Source organism: Magallana gigas, chromosome 1 (genome assembly GCF_963853765.1).
Source record: "Magallana gigas chromosome 1, xbMagGiga1.1, whole genome shotgun sequence".
NCBI lineage: Eukaryota > Metazoa > Mollusca > Bivalvia > Ostreida > Ostreidae > Magallana > Magallana gigas.
This window is the reverse complement of record NC_088853.1, coordinates 37681225-37697111: the sequence shown is the minus strand read 5'-3', so window position 1 is coordinate 37697111 and position 15887 is coordinate 37681225. Positions and strand designations below refer to the sequence as shown.

The 15887-nt window shown below is 32.3% G+C and overlaps 1 protein-coding gene across 1 annotated transcript; it reads right to left on the bottom strand.

Annotated features, from left to right (window-relative positions):
- Positions 1-6278: 6278 nt before the first annotated feature.
- On the bottom strand, positions 6279-8974 carry LOC136275896 (dynamin-like protein 2). The gene is made up of 4 exons (XM_066086143.1): positions 8870-8974; positions 7739-7929; positions 6576-6847; positions 6279-6287 (listed from the first exon to the last, which is right to left on the bottom strand). Exons 1-4 carry the CDS (start codon positions 8959-8961, stop codon positions 6279-6281), a joined length of 564 nt encoding a protein of 187 aa, XP_065942215.1. The 5' UTR covers positions 8962-8974.
- Positions 8975-15887: the final 6913 nt, after the last annotated feature.

Here is a 15887-nt window from a genome sequence, read left to right as displayed (position 1 = left end):
ATATATATATATATATATATTCCTAGGTAAAATTGCCCCCCCCCCCTCGCCTGTTGTGACCCAATCCTACTGACAAGATGTTTTTAAATTATTTAATCTACTCATTCCTATGTAAAAATTCGAAAACCCCTCCCCAATTGTGGGTCCACCCTACTCTCGCGGGTCATAATGTTCACAACTTTAATGCTACACTCCCTGAGGATGATTCCACATAATTTTTAGTTTTCCTGATCAAATTGCTTTTCAGAAGAAGATTTTACAAAATGTACATGTGATCTATATCTTTACTTATACATTAAGGCTTTTGCAAAGAAACTACAAAATGCATGCACCTGAGTACTTGCTTACACCTGGCATTTCAACACATGTTTAATGATGTCCGTACGGTACATTAGAATTTTAACTGATAAATTATTTCTGTAAAATTAATTAAAAACCTACTCTCATTTTCGATAAACAAGCCGGAAATAGCAAAAATGAGAGTAAGGTGGTGGCACGCTTTGGCGGATCCGAATTATGGTTAGTCTTGATCAAAATATATACTTGCAATAAAATAATATCAAATAATATCGTAAAAAGTGAATATATTTACCAAGGCCTATTTAGAGAAGACATAGAAGTTAAGATTTGACAAATGTTGACTATATAAAATGAGTCAATTCGTTTCTTTAGTCGGCGATTTTAGTTTTGATACTCATTCGCTTGCGAAGCACGACCTTTGGTTAAATATTCTAAATAATAATAAGTGAATTTCTTATTTTGACCAATGATGTGCCATATTTTATTGTCTTAAGCCATATAATTTTGAAGAGAATACCAAGATCGTGATGTGGAAAGCTTGCAGACCGATGGAAAGTTAAAAGTTAAAAATATTTTTTAAATATAAAAGCATTAAATACTAAACACGCAAAACTTGTGATTTAACACATTTTGGTGACTGATCTATAAACTTTTAAACATTTGGCATTGGCTGAATATATTGAATAGAAATACGTTGGTGAATTTTGTCCATTTAATTGCAACTTGACTCCTACCCACTTACATACAAGTATGAATTGTCCGTAAATTAATTGAGAATTTTGAATACATAACTTTAGTTGTTTTTGTTTTAAGAAATTTTAATTTGCATGTAGTGAACACGTGCTGAAATGTGGTACTAGTTATTTATTTGGTAAACGTTTTACATTGATAAACAAAATGTAACGATAAATATAACTGGTTTAAATCGTTTCAGTTACATTCAGAAGGTGTAGGTTTCATTAACAATGATTTGGGAAAATGCTTGTTTGAGTTATTAATACATATAGTCGTTCTGGTTGGATAAAAGAAACACCCTACAGAGCGCGGTGTCAAGTCCGCCAGTTGACGTGGAATCTTCTCTAAGGTTCGAGTCAACTTACTTTCCCGGGTAGATAGGCGGACCCTGGCTCAATTTCAAGTCTCACTCGTTGCCTCGCCAAGTGTTTTGTTTTGTTTCGTATTGTTCCCGTATATTTTCATAGTGTAGCACGATTGTTCAAGACTTTATAGAGCTATTTGTAAAACAATGAAAATGCTACGCGTTTAAACCGTGCTTAAATGGATGGCATTAGGTTGGAATTATTTGGAATTTTATAACTTGGAATTCTAGTTACATTTAAGCAGGATTACATTTACGTTATAACTTGCAAAGGATGGTAAAGGGATTTTACTGTACATTTTTGTATAGAACGTTTTCATGCACCATAATGAATCTATAAAATTCATAACACGTTTTTTTTTTCATTTAGCTGGAACATGGAGTAGGGTTAGTGTGACTTTAAAATACCCGTAAATATCTGGTAACGTGTGAATATTGGTGAAACATTAAAATATTATAAATTTTTAAAATGTTTCAATAATAACTGAGAATTTGACCTAAATGTAGACCGACGAAACTGACTGTTGACGACTGACAATATAATACTACGTTGGTGTATAGAGAATATAAAAACAATACGCATACAAGTAAATGAAGCTTTCAAGTCGTGTTTATTTATTGTTATACTTTCATGTTAAATACTGAAATCTGATTGGTTAAGACGCAGTTAATAATATTTACTATTACCCTCAGCGTTAGCAACGCACTTGGCAACGGGTAACATTAAAAAATGTTACATGCGCGAAAATTATGCGCGTACGGTTCGCTGTAGAATTCACGTTATTCCTATATAAAAGCAGTAAAATTTTCTTAAAAATTTTAAAAAAGACATTCAGTGTAACAAAATAAATAGTGCCTGTTTGGGAGGATAACAGTTGAAATTGACACCCCTCGAAAACCATTGTCAACCTCAGCTTCGCGTCAGTTGACAATGGTTTTCTCGGGGTGTCAATTTCAACTGTTACCCTCCCAAACAGGCACTATTTATATATTGTTATACTTTTATGTTAAATACTGAAATCTGATTGGTTTAGACGCAGTTCATATTTTTTTCTATTACCCTCAGCGTTAGCAACGCACTTACCAACGGGTAACATTAAAAATTGTTACATGCGCGAAAATTATGCGCGTACGGTTCGCCGTTCAATTCACGTTATTCCTATGTAAAAGCAGTTATGTTTTCTTTAGAATTGAGACATTCAGTATAACAAAATCAATAGTGCCTGTTTGGGAGGATAACAGTTGAAATTGACACCCTCGAAAACCATTGTCAACCTCCGCTTCGCGTCGGTTGACAATGGTTTTCTCGGGGTGTCAATTTGAACAGTTACCCTCCCAAACAGACACTATTTATATACTATTACACCTGTAATGCGACCACACACTGTCCAACTTTAATGTTAGCTATGACGAATAGATATGATGCAAAATAATATAAAACAGCTTGTATTTTTTACCCTGTCTTTTTGTAACCCTCCAGCTGCAGCAACATTTATGACAAAGACAAAACCCAGTGCATTTGGAAGATATTTCATCATCCTGTTTGCCACTTCATTCTGATCGATATCCCCAATCCCTGGCGTATCTACGATTGTTATGTTACCCTTGAAATACATAAAAGAAACAATAATCATCCTGATCAGCATTAGTTCTTATATGCATTAAGTATTACACGTACCACTTCAATGTGTCCATTACTGTTAGATTTGTAAATCTTACTTAGTGTACATATATTAATTTTATTTAGAAAAAATACTTCGAGAAAAAGATTTAATACATATGTAATATAAACACATTCAGAAAAGAAAGAATAAATTAATTAAATACAAGTTACATTCATTTGGTAGACTTGCTATCAATAATAATGCATTTATTCATTTAATTTTAATGAAAAAAAAACCCCACTAATTCCAAAACAAACAAATATAAATGTGACAACGTACTTTGAAAAAATGTCCAAGCAACTTAACCTAGAAATTAAATTACAAGAGGTCCTTGGGCCACATCGCTCACCTGAGGAACAATAGGTATGATCAAATCAGCCTAATGGAGTCATAATTCAAACTATCTGGACAATTTATAATAATATATGTAGATCCTGTATAAATAAAATCCATTTTTCCCCTGGATATTCTTATGTTTATAATCATTAGTCCCTTTTCTAACAGGATGATTTATAGTCATATCACACGTTGAGTATTGCAGTTCTCAAAAAGATCCTTAACAATTGTTTATATATGGGATATAAATCTACATCAAACTTTAAACCTTCTTGTGCGGCCGAAGAATTGTTCTGATGCATAAGTCCTAACAATTATATAGAAACATCTGGCTGATTAGTTTCTCAGAAGATTTTTTTTAAGATTTACTCTACATATTCCTATGTAAAACTTTGACCCCCCCCCCATCCACTGTGGCCCCAACCTACTCCCGGGATATCATTATTTTCACAACTTTGAATCTACACTACCTGAGGATGCTCCACACAAGTTTCAGCTTTCCTGGCCGATTAGTGTCTGAGAAGAAGATTTTTAAAGATTTACTCTATATATTCCAATGTTAAACTTTGACCCCCCATTGTGGCCCCATCTTACCTCTGGGGATCATGGTTTTCACAACTTTAAATTTATACTACCTGAGGATACTTCCATATAAGTTTTAACTTTCCTAGCTGATTCGTTTCTGAGAATGAGATTTTTAAAGATCAACTTTAAATATTCCTTTGTTTGACTTTGACCCCCCCCCCCCATTGTGGCTCTACCCTACACCCGGGGATAATGATTTTCACTAATTTGAATCTACACTACCTGAGGATGATCCCACACAAGTTTCAGCTTTCCTGGCCGATTAGTTTTTGAGAAGAAGATTTTTAAAGATTTACTCTATATTCCGATGTAAAACTTCGACCCCTCCCCCATTGTGGCCCCACCCTTCCCCCGGGGGTCATGATTTTCACAAGTTTGAATCTACACTATCTAAGTATGCTTCCACACAAATTTTAGCTTTCCTGGTCTTATGGTTCGTGAGAAGAAGATTTTTGAAAAATTCTCGAAAATTTTTAAAAAAATACCTAATTTAATTATCTCCCTTTGAACAAAAGGCGGGATCTTTTATTTTCACAACATTGAATCACCTTAAGTTAAAGATGCTTTGTGTCAAGTTTAAATGAAATTGGCCCGGTGGTTCTTGAGAAGTTTTTCAAAAAGTGAAAAGGTTACAGACATACAGACAGACGGACGGACGGAGAGACGGACGGACGAGAGACAAAATGTGATCAGAATAGCTCACTTGAGCTTTCAGTGAAGGTTAAGTTTGAGACTTATTTAGTCCTATTTAAAACTTTGATTTAGGCATGGGAATTCCCAGCTTTCCATTAGCACAAGTGCAAAAAAAGTCAAAGCTTCCGCAATACAAAACACATGTAGTTACACAGAGAATTATGACTTGTCAAATCTATAGTTTTCTTTCGTTTGCAACAAAATTTAAAAGATGTTTTTGTTTGGTAGTTGATAAAATGCTATAACACCATCTTTATGCATTTTGGACACATACAAAATACTAATGAAAATCCATGAACTCATTCACAAAGTATTAGTTCGGCTGCATATACAACGAATTATAGATACTGCTTATTTCAAAAGTCAATGGACCGTTGATTTTTTCCCACTAGACAAATAAAACCTTTGTTGATATATACACTGTTTAAAAAAATCACTCTCTGGAGCTTTGCCGACATTAAAAGCGTCATATCATTTGGTATATAAATATTCTGCAATTATATCGAACAAGGGGATCTGGCAAAACAATTGCTTTTTCAATGATATGGCGTAAAATCTGTGATTTTCAAATTAAAGACCACCTTACAAATATAATTTAATTTTAAGTATTTATTGTTCAAACTACGTTAGAACCCTGTTGTCTGATAAAAAAAAACCGCACAAACAAAAAACAAACAATTACGATATACCTTAAAAAATGGATTTATTGTTTGGACTTTGAAAAAGGTGAATAATTTTCAAACACTTACATATTTTTGCACACAAAAGGAGAAACCATTGCTTTGCCAGCTCGTTGCATTCCATTATGTTAAGAAAAGGTTTTCAAAGATTTTTATCTATATATTTCCTGAGAAAGAAACAACTAACAGATCATCAATCAAACAAACTCAGTCTACAATACCTGTAAATGCTTTCACACAAGTTAAAGCTTTTCTAGCCATATGTGAGAAGAATATATAAGAAAAGTCCTTTGAAACATTGTACACTCTGTATAAGAAAGGGAAACCTTTCCCCTTTTTTGGCCAATTCTTTCACCGGGGAACATTATTTGAAGATCTTTAATTTTCCTAAGGATGCTTCCTTACAAGGTATTTTTAATCTTGCCGAATTAAGTGTGTGAAGATTATTATTCAAAAGTTGCATATATTTCCAGAAAAAAAAATGACGCCTGTTCAGATCTCCGCCTCTACTTCTAAGGACCATGATCTAATCAAACTTGAATTTACACCCCAGCAAGATGATTCGTCACAGGTTAAAGCTTTATCGTATTTGTAAAAATAGGTTTTATCTACATGTTTGTATGAAACAATTGAACCACAGATGTGAAACCTGCCCATCTCGGGGGTCATGACTTATGACTTGAATCTACACCACCTATTGATGCTTAAGTTACACCTTTTCTATCAAATTGGTCTTTGAAAAACAAGATATTAAAAAAAATACATTCTTGTTTTTGTTTTTCGATAATCCTTATTAACAACCCATGAAACAAGGCGTGGCTATTCATATTACAAAACAATATTTTTTTTAGCCAATAGCGTGTTGTGCCAGGTTTCTTGTAAATTGACACTAATCTTCTTTAAACGCCGGTCAAAAAATGATCAGGTTAGCTAAAAAAAAATCAGAGCTTCCAGATGAGCTTGAACATTTTCAAAATTCATTGGAAATCTCTTGTATGTTTTGTCATATTGGTGTCATATTTCAGTCCGCTCGTTGAAAACATCCCCCCTCCCCTCGCCCCTTGCTTTAACAAATATTTCGTATTCTGTTGAAAGCTAATACATAAACATTCCCTGGACGTCGATATCAACAGTCAATTTTTCAATTGTATAAAAATGTAACTTATATGTATGTAGCATGGTTAAAACACATTGATATTATTTTAAAAATAGCAGTACCTCTAGCAAAGGGATCGGCATAAAAATATCAACATAAGTACGACTGTCATTCGTTCTATCGGTCTCTTTTAGTTTCTCAGCCAGTTGTATTGTGTTATCAAAAGGAATCCAATCTTTGTAATCTTCGTGGTCTTCGTCCCATGTTGCGAATATCAGCTCTTCAGAGTGCCTGACTCTGCACACTTTTGTTGTTGTTGCCTCGATACCGGTAGGGAGTATCTTTTCTCCGATAACTGCATTGACAATGCTTGACTTTCCGCTGCTAGTTTCTCCTATATACACATGTGAAAGACAACAAATGATCAAACTAAAGCATACATTTATTTGATTGCTTTTTCGTTATGACTGAATAAAATCACAATTTCATAATGCAATTTTAAATGTTATATTTGACCCAGAAAATTTAGTATTCAATACGAACATAGACAAAAGAACATGAACAACAATAATGTAATATTAACAAAAAATGTCGTAGCAAAATGTTCAGTTAGTTTAAAGAAATATGAAATGAACATGATTGTGAAATATTATATACACACTTAAGCTTAACATTCAATTTCATTTCATATACAGCAAGAATATTTTATTTGACTTAACGTGAAAAAGTATTTACTTTTTCATACGATAAGTATATTTAAACAATAAAATGTTTTATTTGGTGATTCTTCCGGGATATGAAGGTCGCAACTTTGCAGAAATAAATACATATATGTACAATGCACATTTGGAATATGTAAAGTTTGTTCAGTCTGCAATGGTTGCTGCCCTCAAAATCCGTATTAGTTACAAAAGGAGGATTTTTTTCATCTTTAAATCTTTCATTTAAGAAATTAATGAATTTATTGTACATGTAAAAAGTAAATAAAAATCTGAATTGTTGTTAATGAACATTAGTACGTTAGCTTAAAGAAGAAGCCAAATCGTTTTGAATATAACATCATCATGATTCAATTATCTCGTCCAGTCTCGATTCTTCTTCCGTCATTGTATGTTTCAAGCAATGGATAAACGAGGCGTGTATATTTCAGTCTTGTCAGTTTCTATTGAGTTGAACATGGACTTTGGGTTTCCGTAAGAAATGGAGGGAATTATACTCGTTAGGTGTAAGAAGGCACGCATTTAATCTTAAGACCAATCAGAAACAAAATTAATGACAAACTTACCAGCAAAAACAATGGCACCATCCGTCCTCTTCAAATCAACTAAATGCTGATCCAGTTTTTCCTCTATATCGTTCAGCTCAGTTGAATGATTTTTGACATGACTTACAAAGTTTTCATCGTTTATAAAAGTCTTAATAAAATCGAAACAGTCACTTATTTCTTTTTGAATAAAAACACAGCTACCAATATCACTACAATAATAAAACAAATGTTTAATTAAGGTAGCTCCATACTCGTGAAATTCTCTGAGGAAAGTTGAAAAACCGAACTGATTTCGACTTAATAGACTTAAATGTCATCAATTGTTAGAAAAAATATACATGTCATCACACTTTTTGAGATGCCAGATAAACATAAACTAAAGCATATTTTAGCGTTAGAAAATGTATTTTTTTTTCTGTTAAAAGTAAAATCTTGTAGGCAGAAATTTGTTTTTCTTGTTTAATTTTAAAGTCAACTTTATCAGAAAACTAAAATTACAAAAATATTTTAGAATTAATCGTTGGAATAAGAAAAACGATGGCATTTAGACATACAACTGAGAGAAAAGTCAGAAAAAGAGTTATTTCCCCTTTGCATAGATAAAATATATAAAAATTTGGAAATTTCGTATAAAATTAAGTGCGAAAATATCCTTAACCTACCAATAATTCTAATTACATCCATGTCATTATATTCACATAAAATAAATAAAACTATCTTGCACAATTTTTAAAGAATTCAAAGTTTTACCAAAAAGTGTGACGTCACAGAACACTGGATCTACTTTAAGAGGAGTTGACTTAGTAAACCGATAAGTATATTTCATCCATTCTCGCTATTTAAAATCAAGTGAATAAAGTTGAACCTTTTTTTGTTTATAATTAACATTGAAGTAGTTATAAACATATATGATAAAGTCAATTCATATTTACGATGTTTTTAAGAAATTCTGCAACCAATATACATGTACACGTTTAACTTAGAAAGAAATATTGGTCGAAGCATCATACCCCTTGTGGTTATTACTGTTATCTAAATAACATAGTTTTAATCTACATTTTATTTTACAAATGAAAACTTCATACTGAAACAATAATCGATGTTCTTTTAAAAAAGCATTTTAGTATTTTACAAGTTTAAAAGTCTTACTGTAACAAGGAACCGCTATTCAATTCATCACTTGAAGTGCAAATATCGTCTGTGTCTTGTTGAGATGCTCGATCAGTTGTGGATTGTTGCATATTTTCTCGTGTGTGCTCCGAATTTTCTATATATATATATATATATATATATATATATATATATATATATATATATATATATATATATATATATATATATATATAAACAAATTTAGCTACTTTACTTAAGTAAAAAAATGGGACTTTTTAGAGATAAACCAAGATTCCTTACAACATAATTTGTATTCTGATTAGTGAGCATATAGGTTGTGCACGTTAAATAAATATGACAAAAGTAAATGAATTCAATTTATAGATATTCAAGTAGTTTGGCACATTGCAATGAGATGAAACAAATAGATTGATATGTGCACCATTACTACATTATTTGCAATACACTGTATACTTTACATTTAAACAGAATTACATTTATTTTTGTAATAGAAAACATGATTTTGTTTTATAAAAAAAAACCGCTACAATGATGATAATAATTTTTTTTAACAAAAATAGATAAATCATAAATATTTGTATACAGATATTGAAGTCTTAAATCCAATAACCGATTAAAGAAGATTATGTAACTGTAATTCAAAAATACCTCATGGTTTTTCTTTAAATTTCTCTCTACACGTATTTTATATGTTTGATGGCGAGTTCGCCAAATTTTGATGAAAAACATTGGTGAAATCACCAATATTTTGACTGTTATTGTAGAATATTAAGGTTTAACGATACTGTAAAATGTGTTTTTGTGCAAAAAAGGGGGGTTGGGTTCACCAATTTATGTTGTGTTCAACGACCAAATGAATAAAACTCTTTTTTTATTTACGTTATTGCATTGTGTTCATTTTTCATTTTGTACTGAAAAAGAGGACACGAATAGAAAACCCTTTGTCTTAATAGAAAAAGATGATTGTTTAAAGATATTTTCTATAAAGTCCAACATAAACAAAACAATGTATCCCCTCCCCGTGGCTGATGTTTTAAAAATGCAATGATTCAACCCTTATTTATTTGGGGTCCTGCGTTTCCTACGTGATAATGATATTAATAAACTTAGCTTTACACTACTTTGGGATGCTTCCAATAGTTTAAAGCGATTTTGGTAACAAAACATGAACCTCAACTACACACAGCGAGACAATGACTTTTACGAAATGAAAACTAAACAGAAATCACAAAACAGTACATTCAACCTGGTGATGCAATCGAAAATATCAGCTTCTTCTTAAGATATTTCTTTTTGAATTATCATGTTATTTTAAAGAGGGTTTTTGTAAGGTTATAACAACGATTTAAATTTCTTAGCTCCTAGCTTCTGTATCCATTCCGTTGGATATGATTTGATCCTATATTTTAATATACTTGAATCCCTTTTGCCTTATAATTATTTTTACAAAGTTAAATTGTTACTGGTTAAGGACAAGAGACAGAAAACTAAGGGGGGAATCGATTAAAAAACAACAACAACAAACGGACAAGCTTCGGACAAAAAGCGATTAGAAAAGTGTAAATGGTGTCTTCTGCATGAAAGAGCATGGGGATAGTTATACTCTTCTCATTAAAATAAATTGCTGCTTTTTCGGTTTTCTTTAAAAGATCGTGCTTTTTAATAAAACCTTTTTAATATTGACTAATACAAAAGATACATGTACATTGGTAAAATGTAAAGAATTGTCAAATATCGACTTTTGTTCTATTCTTGACGGTTTAATTGATTGCAAAGTGCAATGTATTCAACAGTTTTAATAAATTGTCAAATCAAGCACGGTCGGCCAATGCGGATTTAATCTATTTTATCTGAATACTATATTTATATTTGTCAGATGAAAGATTTCTCTTCTAAGGAATATAAAGTTGTTCAAGTTCTGTACAGGGCGAAATTTTGCTTCAATAAAGGCCTCTCTTAACGGCTCTTCTCACAAAAATAATACAGTAATTAAAAAAACGATATTTTTTTTGGTCATTTTAGTAGAAAATAAATTTTATATCGGCTATTACATAAAACATAACGTGTAAGAATGGCCGTCTATTTAAAAAAAATCCGTTGTAATCGTACACCATTTCTCAAACATCTATGTACAAGATATGAAAACAGACTTTAAAATAACATGCAATTAATCTATGCCCCTAAAATGAATGAAAACTAGATAACTCTAAATAATTTATTTATTTGCGACTTAAGCATTCAAAGTTGCAATATATACCTTGAAAATTGTTGAGCGTAGTACGGAAAACCTTTCCATACTTATATAGTACTACATTATTACTAATTATCAGCTGAATATGATAAGATGGAATAAAACAATGCAAAAAATAAAAACGTCTTTAAAAAACATAATTTACCATCAACGTTCTCCAGATGAAAATGTGATCCAACAATTTTTTTCAACTTTCGATTTGAACAATCCGGGTATTTCGGTTTTCCAAGGCGATTACATGTATGGCTGTCAATTTCTGTCTTTATATTTTTAACCGTGTGATGTTTTATTTAGTAGTCAACAACTAAATGCATTTAAAAAAAAAATCAACGGACCATTTTTTTTTTAATTCATAATTTAGATATTTGAAAGTGTTTTCTACGAAAGCCCAGAAGGGTCATTCGAAATTCGATATTTAAAATACGAAATACGACATGCAAAATTCAAGATTCGAAATAAGAGGTTCAATATCTTAATTAACCAATCAAATTAAAGATATGTAAACTTGTATCCTTGCGACATCAAACCGTTCTGAATAAAATCATCAGTGCATGCTCTTATATACAAAACGATGCTATGTTCTCCAAAGCTAAATGATTATTTTTACACATTATATATGATTAGAGTAGTAATAATGCAGTGTGTTTCGCATCATTTCAATCTGATGATTTGGAACCCTGGGATTTTGACAATCAATAGTTTAAACCCGTGGTTTATTCACCCCTATTGTATTAGAAAAGGGTTATGGTAAAGAACTTAAATAAGCCGATTCATTTTTGTCCGCGGTTGAAAAAAGGGAGAGTGTTCTGGGGGGGGGGGGGGGGGGGGGGTCCTGGGCTTATTTTCAATAATCATACCCGTACTTTCTAAGGAAAGTTCGGGTATATTGTTGTTACCCTGTTCCTTCCGTCCGTCCGTCCGTCTGTCACGTTTTATTTTCTCAAACTGCTCTTACATCTTATCAACCAGCAAACTGAACTCTTAAGAGTTTGATCTGGGGTATCATGTTGTTTGGTAAAAAGGTTTCAAATATTCTCTGATAGTCCTGGAGGCAAACACTTGGTAAAAAAAAATAGCGGTTTTTCACCAAAAAACCGTCTTCCTCGAACTCCTCCTACATTTTCAAAAGTAGAGAAATCATCTCTTGGAATATGTTTTAGGGTATCATATAGATGCGCGATAAGGTTTCAGAAATTTCAATTTTGTCCCGGGGGTCATTAAATGGCTGAAAAAGGACTTCGAGAATATGATTGGGGGGTGTCATTTTAAAGTGTGATCAGGTTCCTATTTGTTTTTTTATCAAGGAATCAGTGGGCAACAAAACAAACTTTTTTCCCCCAAAAAGTCTGGTTCCCAGAACTTCTCTAACATCTTTTGCAGTAGCTACGTCATCTCTTGGGATATAATTGGGGCTATCCTATAGATGTGCAATAAGGTTTTAAAAATTCAAATTTCATCCGGAAACATGATTTTATGAATAGACACATCATGTCTTGGAATATAAAAAAAAAACCAACAACAAGCAAACAAACTAGATGCTGTCATTAGAGAGTAATACCCGCACCAAGTGTTTGCCCCTAAATAACACTGTTTTGTACCAAATTAATTAAAAATAAAGGCCACATGCAAGCTCTGGTAATACATTTAAAAATTATAATTTTCATAACTGAAGGATGAGATCTCTTCCCATATGATAATACATGAGCAGCATTTTATGTGCAATTTGGGGTTGAACTGTTTGCAGTGAATTTTAAGTTAATCAATAATCTTAACATTTCATGTCATAGAAGGTATAATGGTCTATATAATAATTAAAAAAAAAATTAAAAAAAAAATTATGCCCCCTCCCCGTGGCGGTTGCCGTTTTTAGATTTGCTTCTGTGAGCATACATGTACATCATCGTGTGCACAGATTTAGGGAAGGGGTGAAAATGCCATGAAAATTTATTTATATCAATAGTAAAATTACCAAAAATACACATTTGACCCCGATGCTCTTACAGACATGTAAACGCTCTAACCCTTTGCGCTTCAATGTTAGGTAACATTATTTTAGGTGTAAATATTTCATTAATATCTATACTTCATTGTTTATCTCAATAGGAAGTAGATATCACAATATGTAGGTGTCCTGCACCACCTTAAAGCTTGTATTAACCTAATAAAATAGTGCAAGGGGTTTTGAAGAAAACGTCATAAAAATACATGCATGTTACAAATAACTGATCTTTGTCTGAAGTTATGCATACAACACGAGTCTGCAGGTCTCATTAGCGGGTACTAGTTATACCCAGCTCTTTAAATAGATGGTTTCACGTGTATACATACATGTATGTGTTTTCCATATGCAAAAAAGGATTAGTTAAGATCAGCTAAAGGAATTAGTTATTGTGCTTTAATTGGATCATCATTATATGTTGACCAATATAGGTAAGCATAATACATGTAGTAGCAGTAGCACAATACAATGAGATGCCAGCACACATAAGTTCTACTTTCACTTTCTAAATGTGATCTCCCTTTGAGAGCATACTGTATCATCATCTTTTAATATTTAAATAAGCTTGTCATCGTTACCTTTCCTATCCCATTTGTAAATTTTCTGTCGTTTTAATTGCAAAAGTTATTTTCTTTTTCATTTGTCAGACTTACACTATTGAGTTGACCCCATATTGACCCTGTATAAACAATTCCGTATTAAATTTGTGCATTACATGTTAGGTAATGTAGGCACTTATCATTTTTATATGAGTAATAATAGGACGCAAGGAGTATATCTTTTTAAATGTATTATAATGCATTAAATACAACGTAGTTTATGACCTTATGGGACTGTTCTGACCCCACGAAACAGGAAAATACAAAATAGCTTCTAATGTCATTATGATGCATCAAATGGTGTAAAGTACAATAATGACCCCCAGGTGTTGTCATTCACCACCCCCCCCCCCCCCCCTTATGAAATAGGAAATGATGATACACTGTATAATTTGTTAACTTCTGAGATACTCATCCCTAAACAATATAATTTATTCTTGCTCTTTGTGTCATTGCGCATCAAATTGTATATATGTTATGCCCCCTTGGAGACACTCTGACATTCTAGAACTAGAAATAATAAAGAAGTTTATCTTATTCATATGTAGTGTTTGATCCATGTAGGTAATTCCTAGCCTAATGATGACACTGCTTTCTTTCGAAGACTTTACAATTGCCCCAAATAGGCGATTACACATGCATATAACATTTTGTTTATAAATCTTAGAAGTTAAATTAAGCAATTTCCAAAATGTTAATGTGCATCAGGAGAGAAAAAGCAATCAAGAAATGATTTAAAATGTGCTATTGTACACATATAAAAATGTATTAAGAAGACTGAATCTTTAGAACCAGGTTAGATTGGGGGGGGGGGGTAGATGTGGCGTATAGACATTTATAATTTGAATCATTTATTTATATTATTTCTAACTTGTCAATAAATATTAGTTATTGATCCAAATGTAGAGTTATGATCTGATCTTATCTCAATACTCAATAGATCATTTGTCAATTATGCAAGGTGTAATGTTATTTTTTTTAAGAATAACATTTTTTACCAGTTTATTAAAGTTTTTAGACACCCAAATTATATTTTGATTTTAATAGATCATTCGACAATTAAGGGGGGAGAACAGTTTATATTTGAGTTTGTTTGGAGGTGGGGGTTCCAAGTCATATATTTGACAATTTTTTAATGTAATTTAAAATAAGACTAAGCCATGCTACAGTCATGAACATGAATAGTATAGAACAAAACACAAACTAATACATGTATATATACATAAGAAGTATTACAAAACATAGATTATTGATCTATATCTGGGTTCTTAAATTGAATCATATATAATGTACATATTATATTTTTGTTTCTTTGTTCAAGGCATTTCAGATGGTATGTAGGTCATGATCCCAAGTGCTCTTCAAATTATCAAATATCATAAAAAAAACTATTGAGATCCCCACCTTAATCCAAAGATATTATTCCTTCTTAGGTCATGGCGCATCAGGTCATTATGGTATGTAAGTCATGATTATAAGGGGTCATCCTTAGAATCAGAATTTGTCAATTATCTTTAAATTATTAATGTTTGATGATCCTATCTCTATTAAATCTTAAATGTTAACTCTCCCGAATGAAATTTGGAGACTTAATACATGTATAATTATTTTTCGTCTTCTTTTTCTTCTTCCCGCTCTGAACTTGTTTCTCAGAGACGGCTGAATAGAACTGTATAAAACTCTAGGATATGATAGGCGTGCATATCTTGTTATGCACCCTGGTTTGATTGTTCTCATTTTGAGATAGACAACAACTATTCGGGGGAGGGGGGGTCAATAGGGTGTGGGGTCTAACATTGAACCTTGTAGGAAGAATCGTAGACTCTATTATTAATGGCAACTTGAAAACGGACACAGATAATAATATAGGGTTCACATAATCATATATTGACTGTTACTGGCAATATAGGGTTTATTAGATCTGACCCCCTGGTCATCCCCTCCCCCCCCCCCCCCCCCCGCCCCCGGAATTTGAAAGTATCATTTTCCTCAGAAACTGTTATAATCATGACCCCTAAACCATATATATCCATGTTTCTGATGTCAAGGGGCATCAAATGGTATGTAGGTCATGGGCCATGTGGGTGGTCCTGACCCCCTCGAACAGCAAGTCCCTTAATATCTTTAAAACAGTTGAGATCCCCACCCTTAAACCATATATATCCTTGTTCCCTTTGTCAAGGG

What these genes read in the sequence shown, in the direction of transcription:
- LOC136275896 (XM_066086143.1), bottom strand. Translation starts at nt 8,961, where the DNA reads ATGCAACAATCCACAACTGATCGAGCATCTCAACAAGACACAGACGAT. An exon ending in AATAGCGGTTCCTTGTTACA is followed by an intron (nt 7,930 to 8,869) that starts GTAAGACTTTTA and finishes TTATTATTGTAG; the next exon opens with TGATATTGGTAGCTGTGTTT. An exon ending in TGGTGCCATTGTTTTTGCTG is followed by an intron (nt 6,848 to 7,738) that starts GTAAGTTTGTCA and finishes ATGTGTATATAG; the next exon opens with GAGAAACTAGCAGCGGAAAG.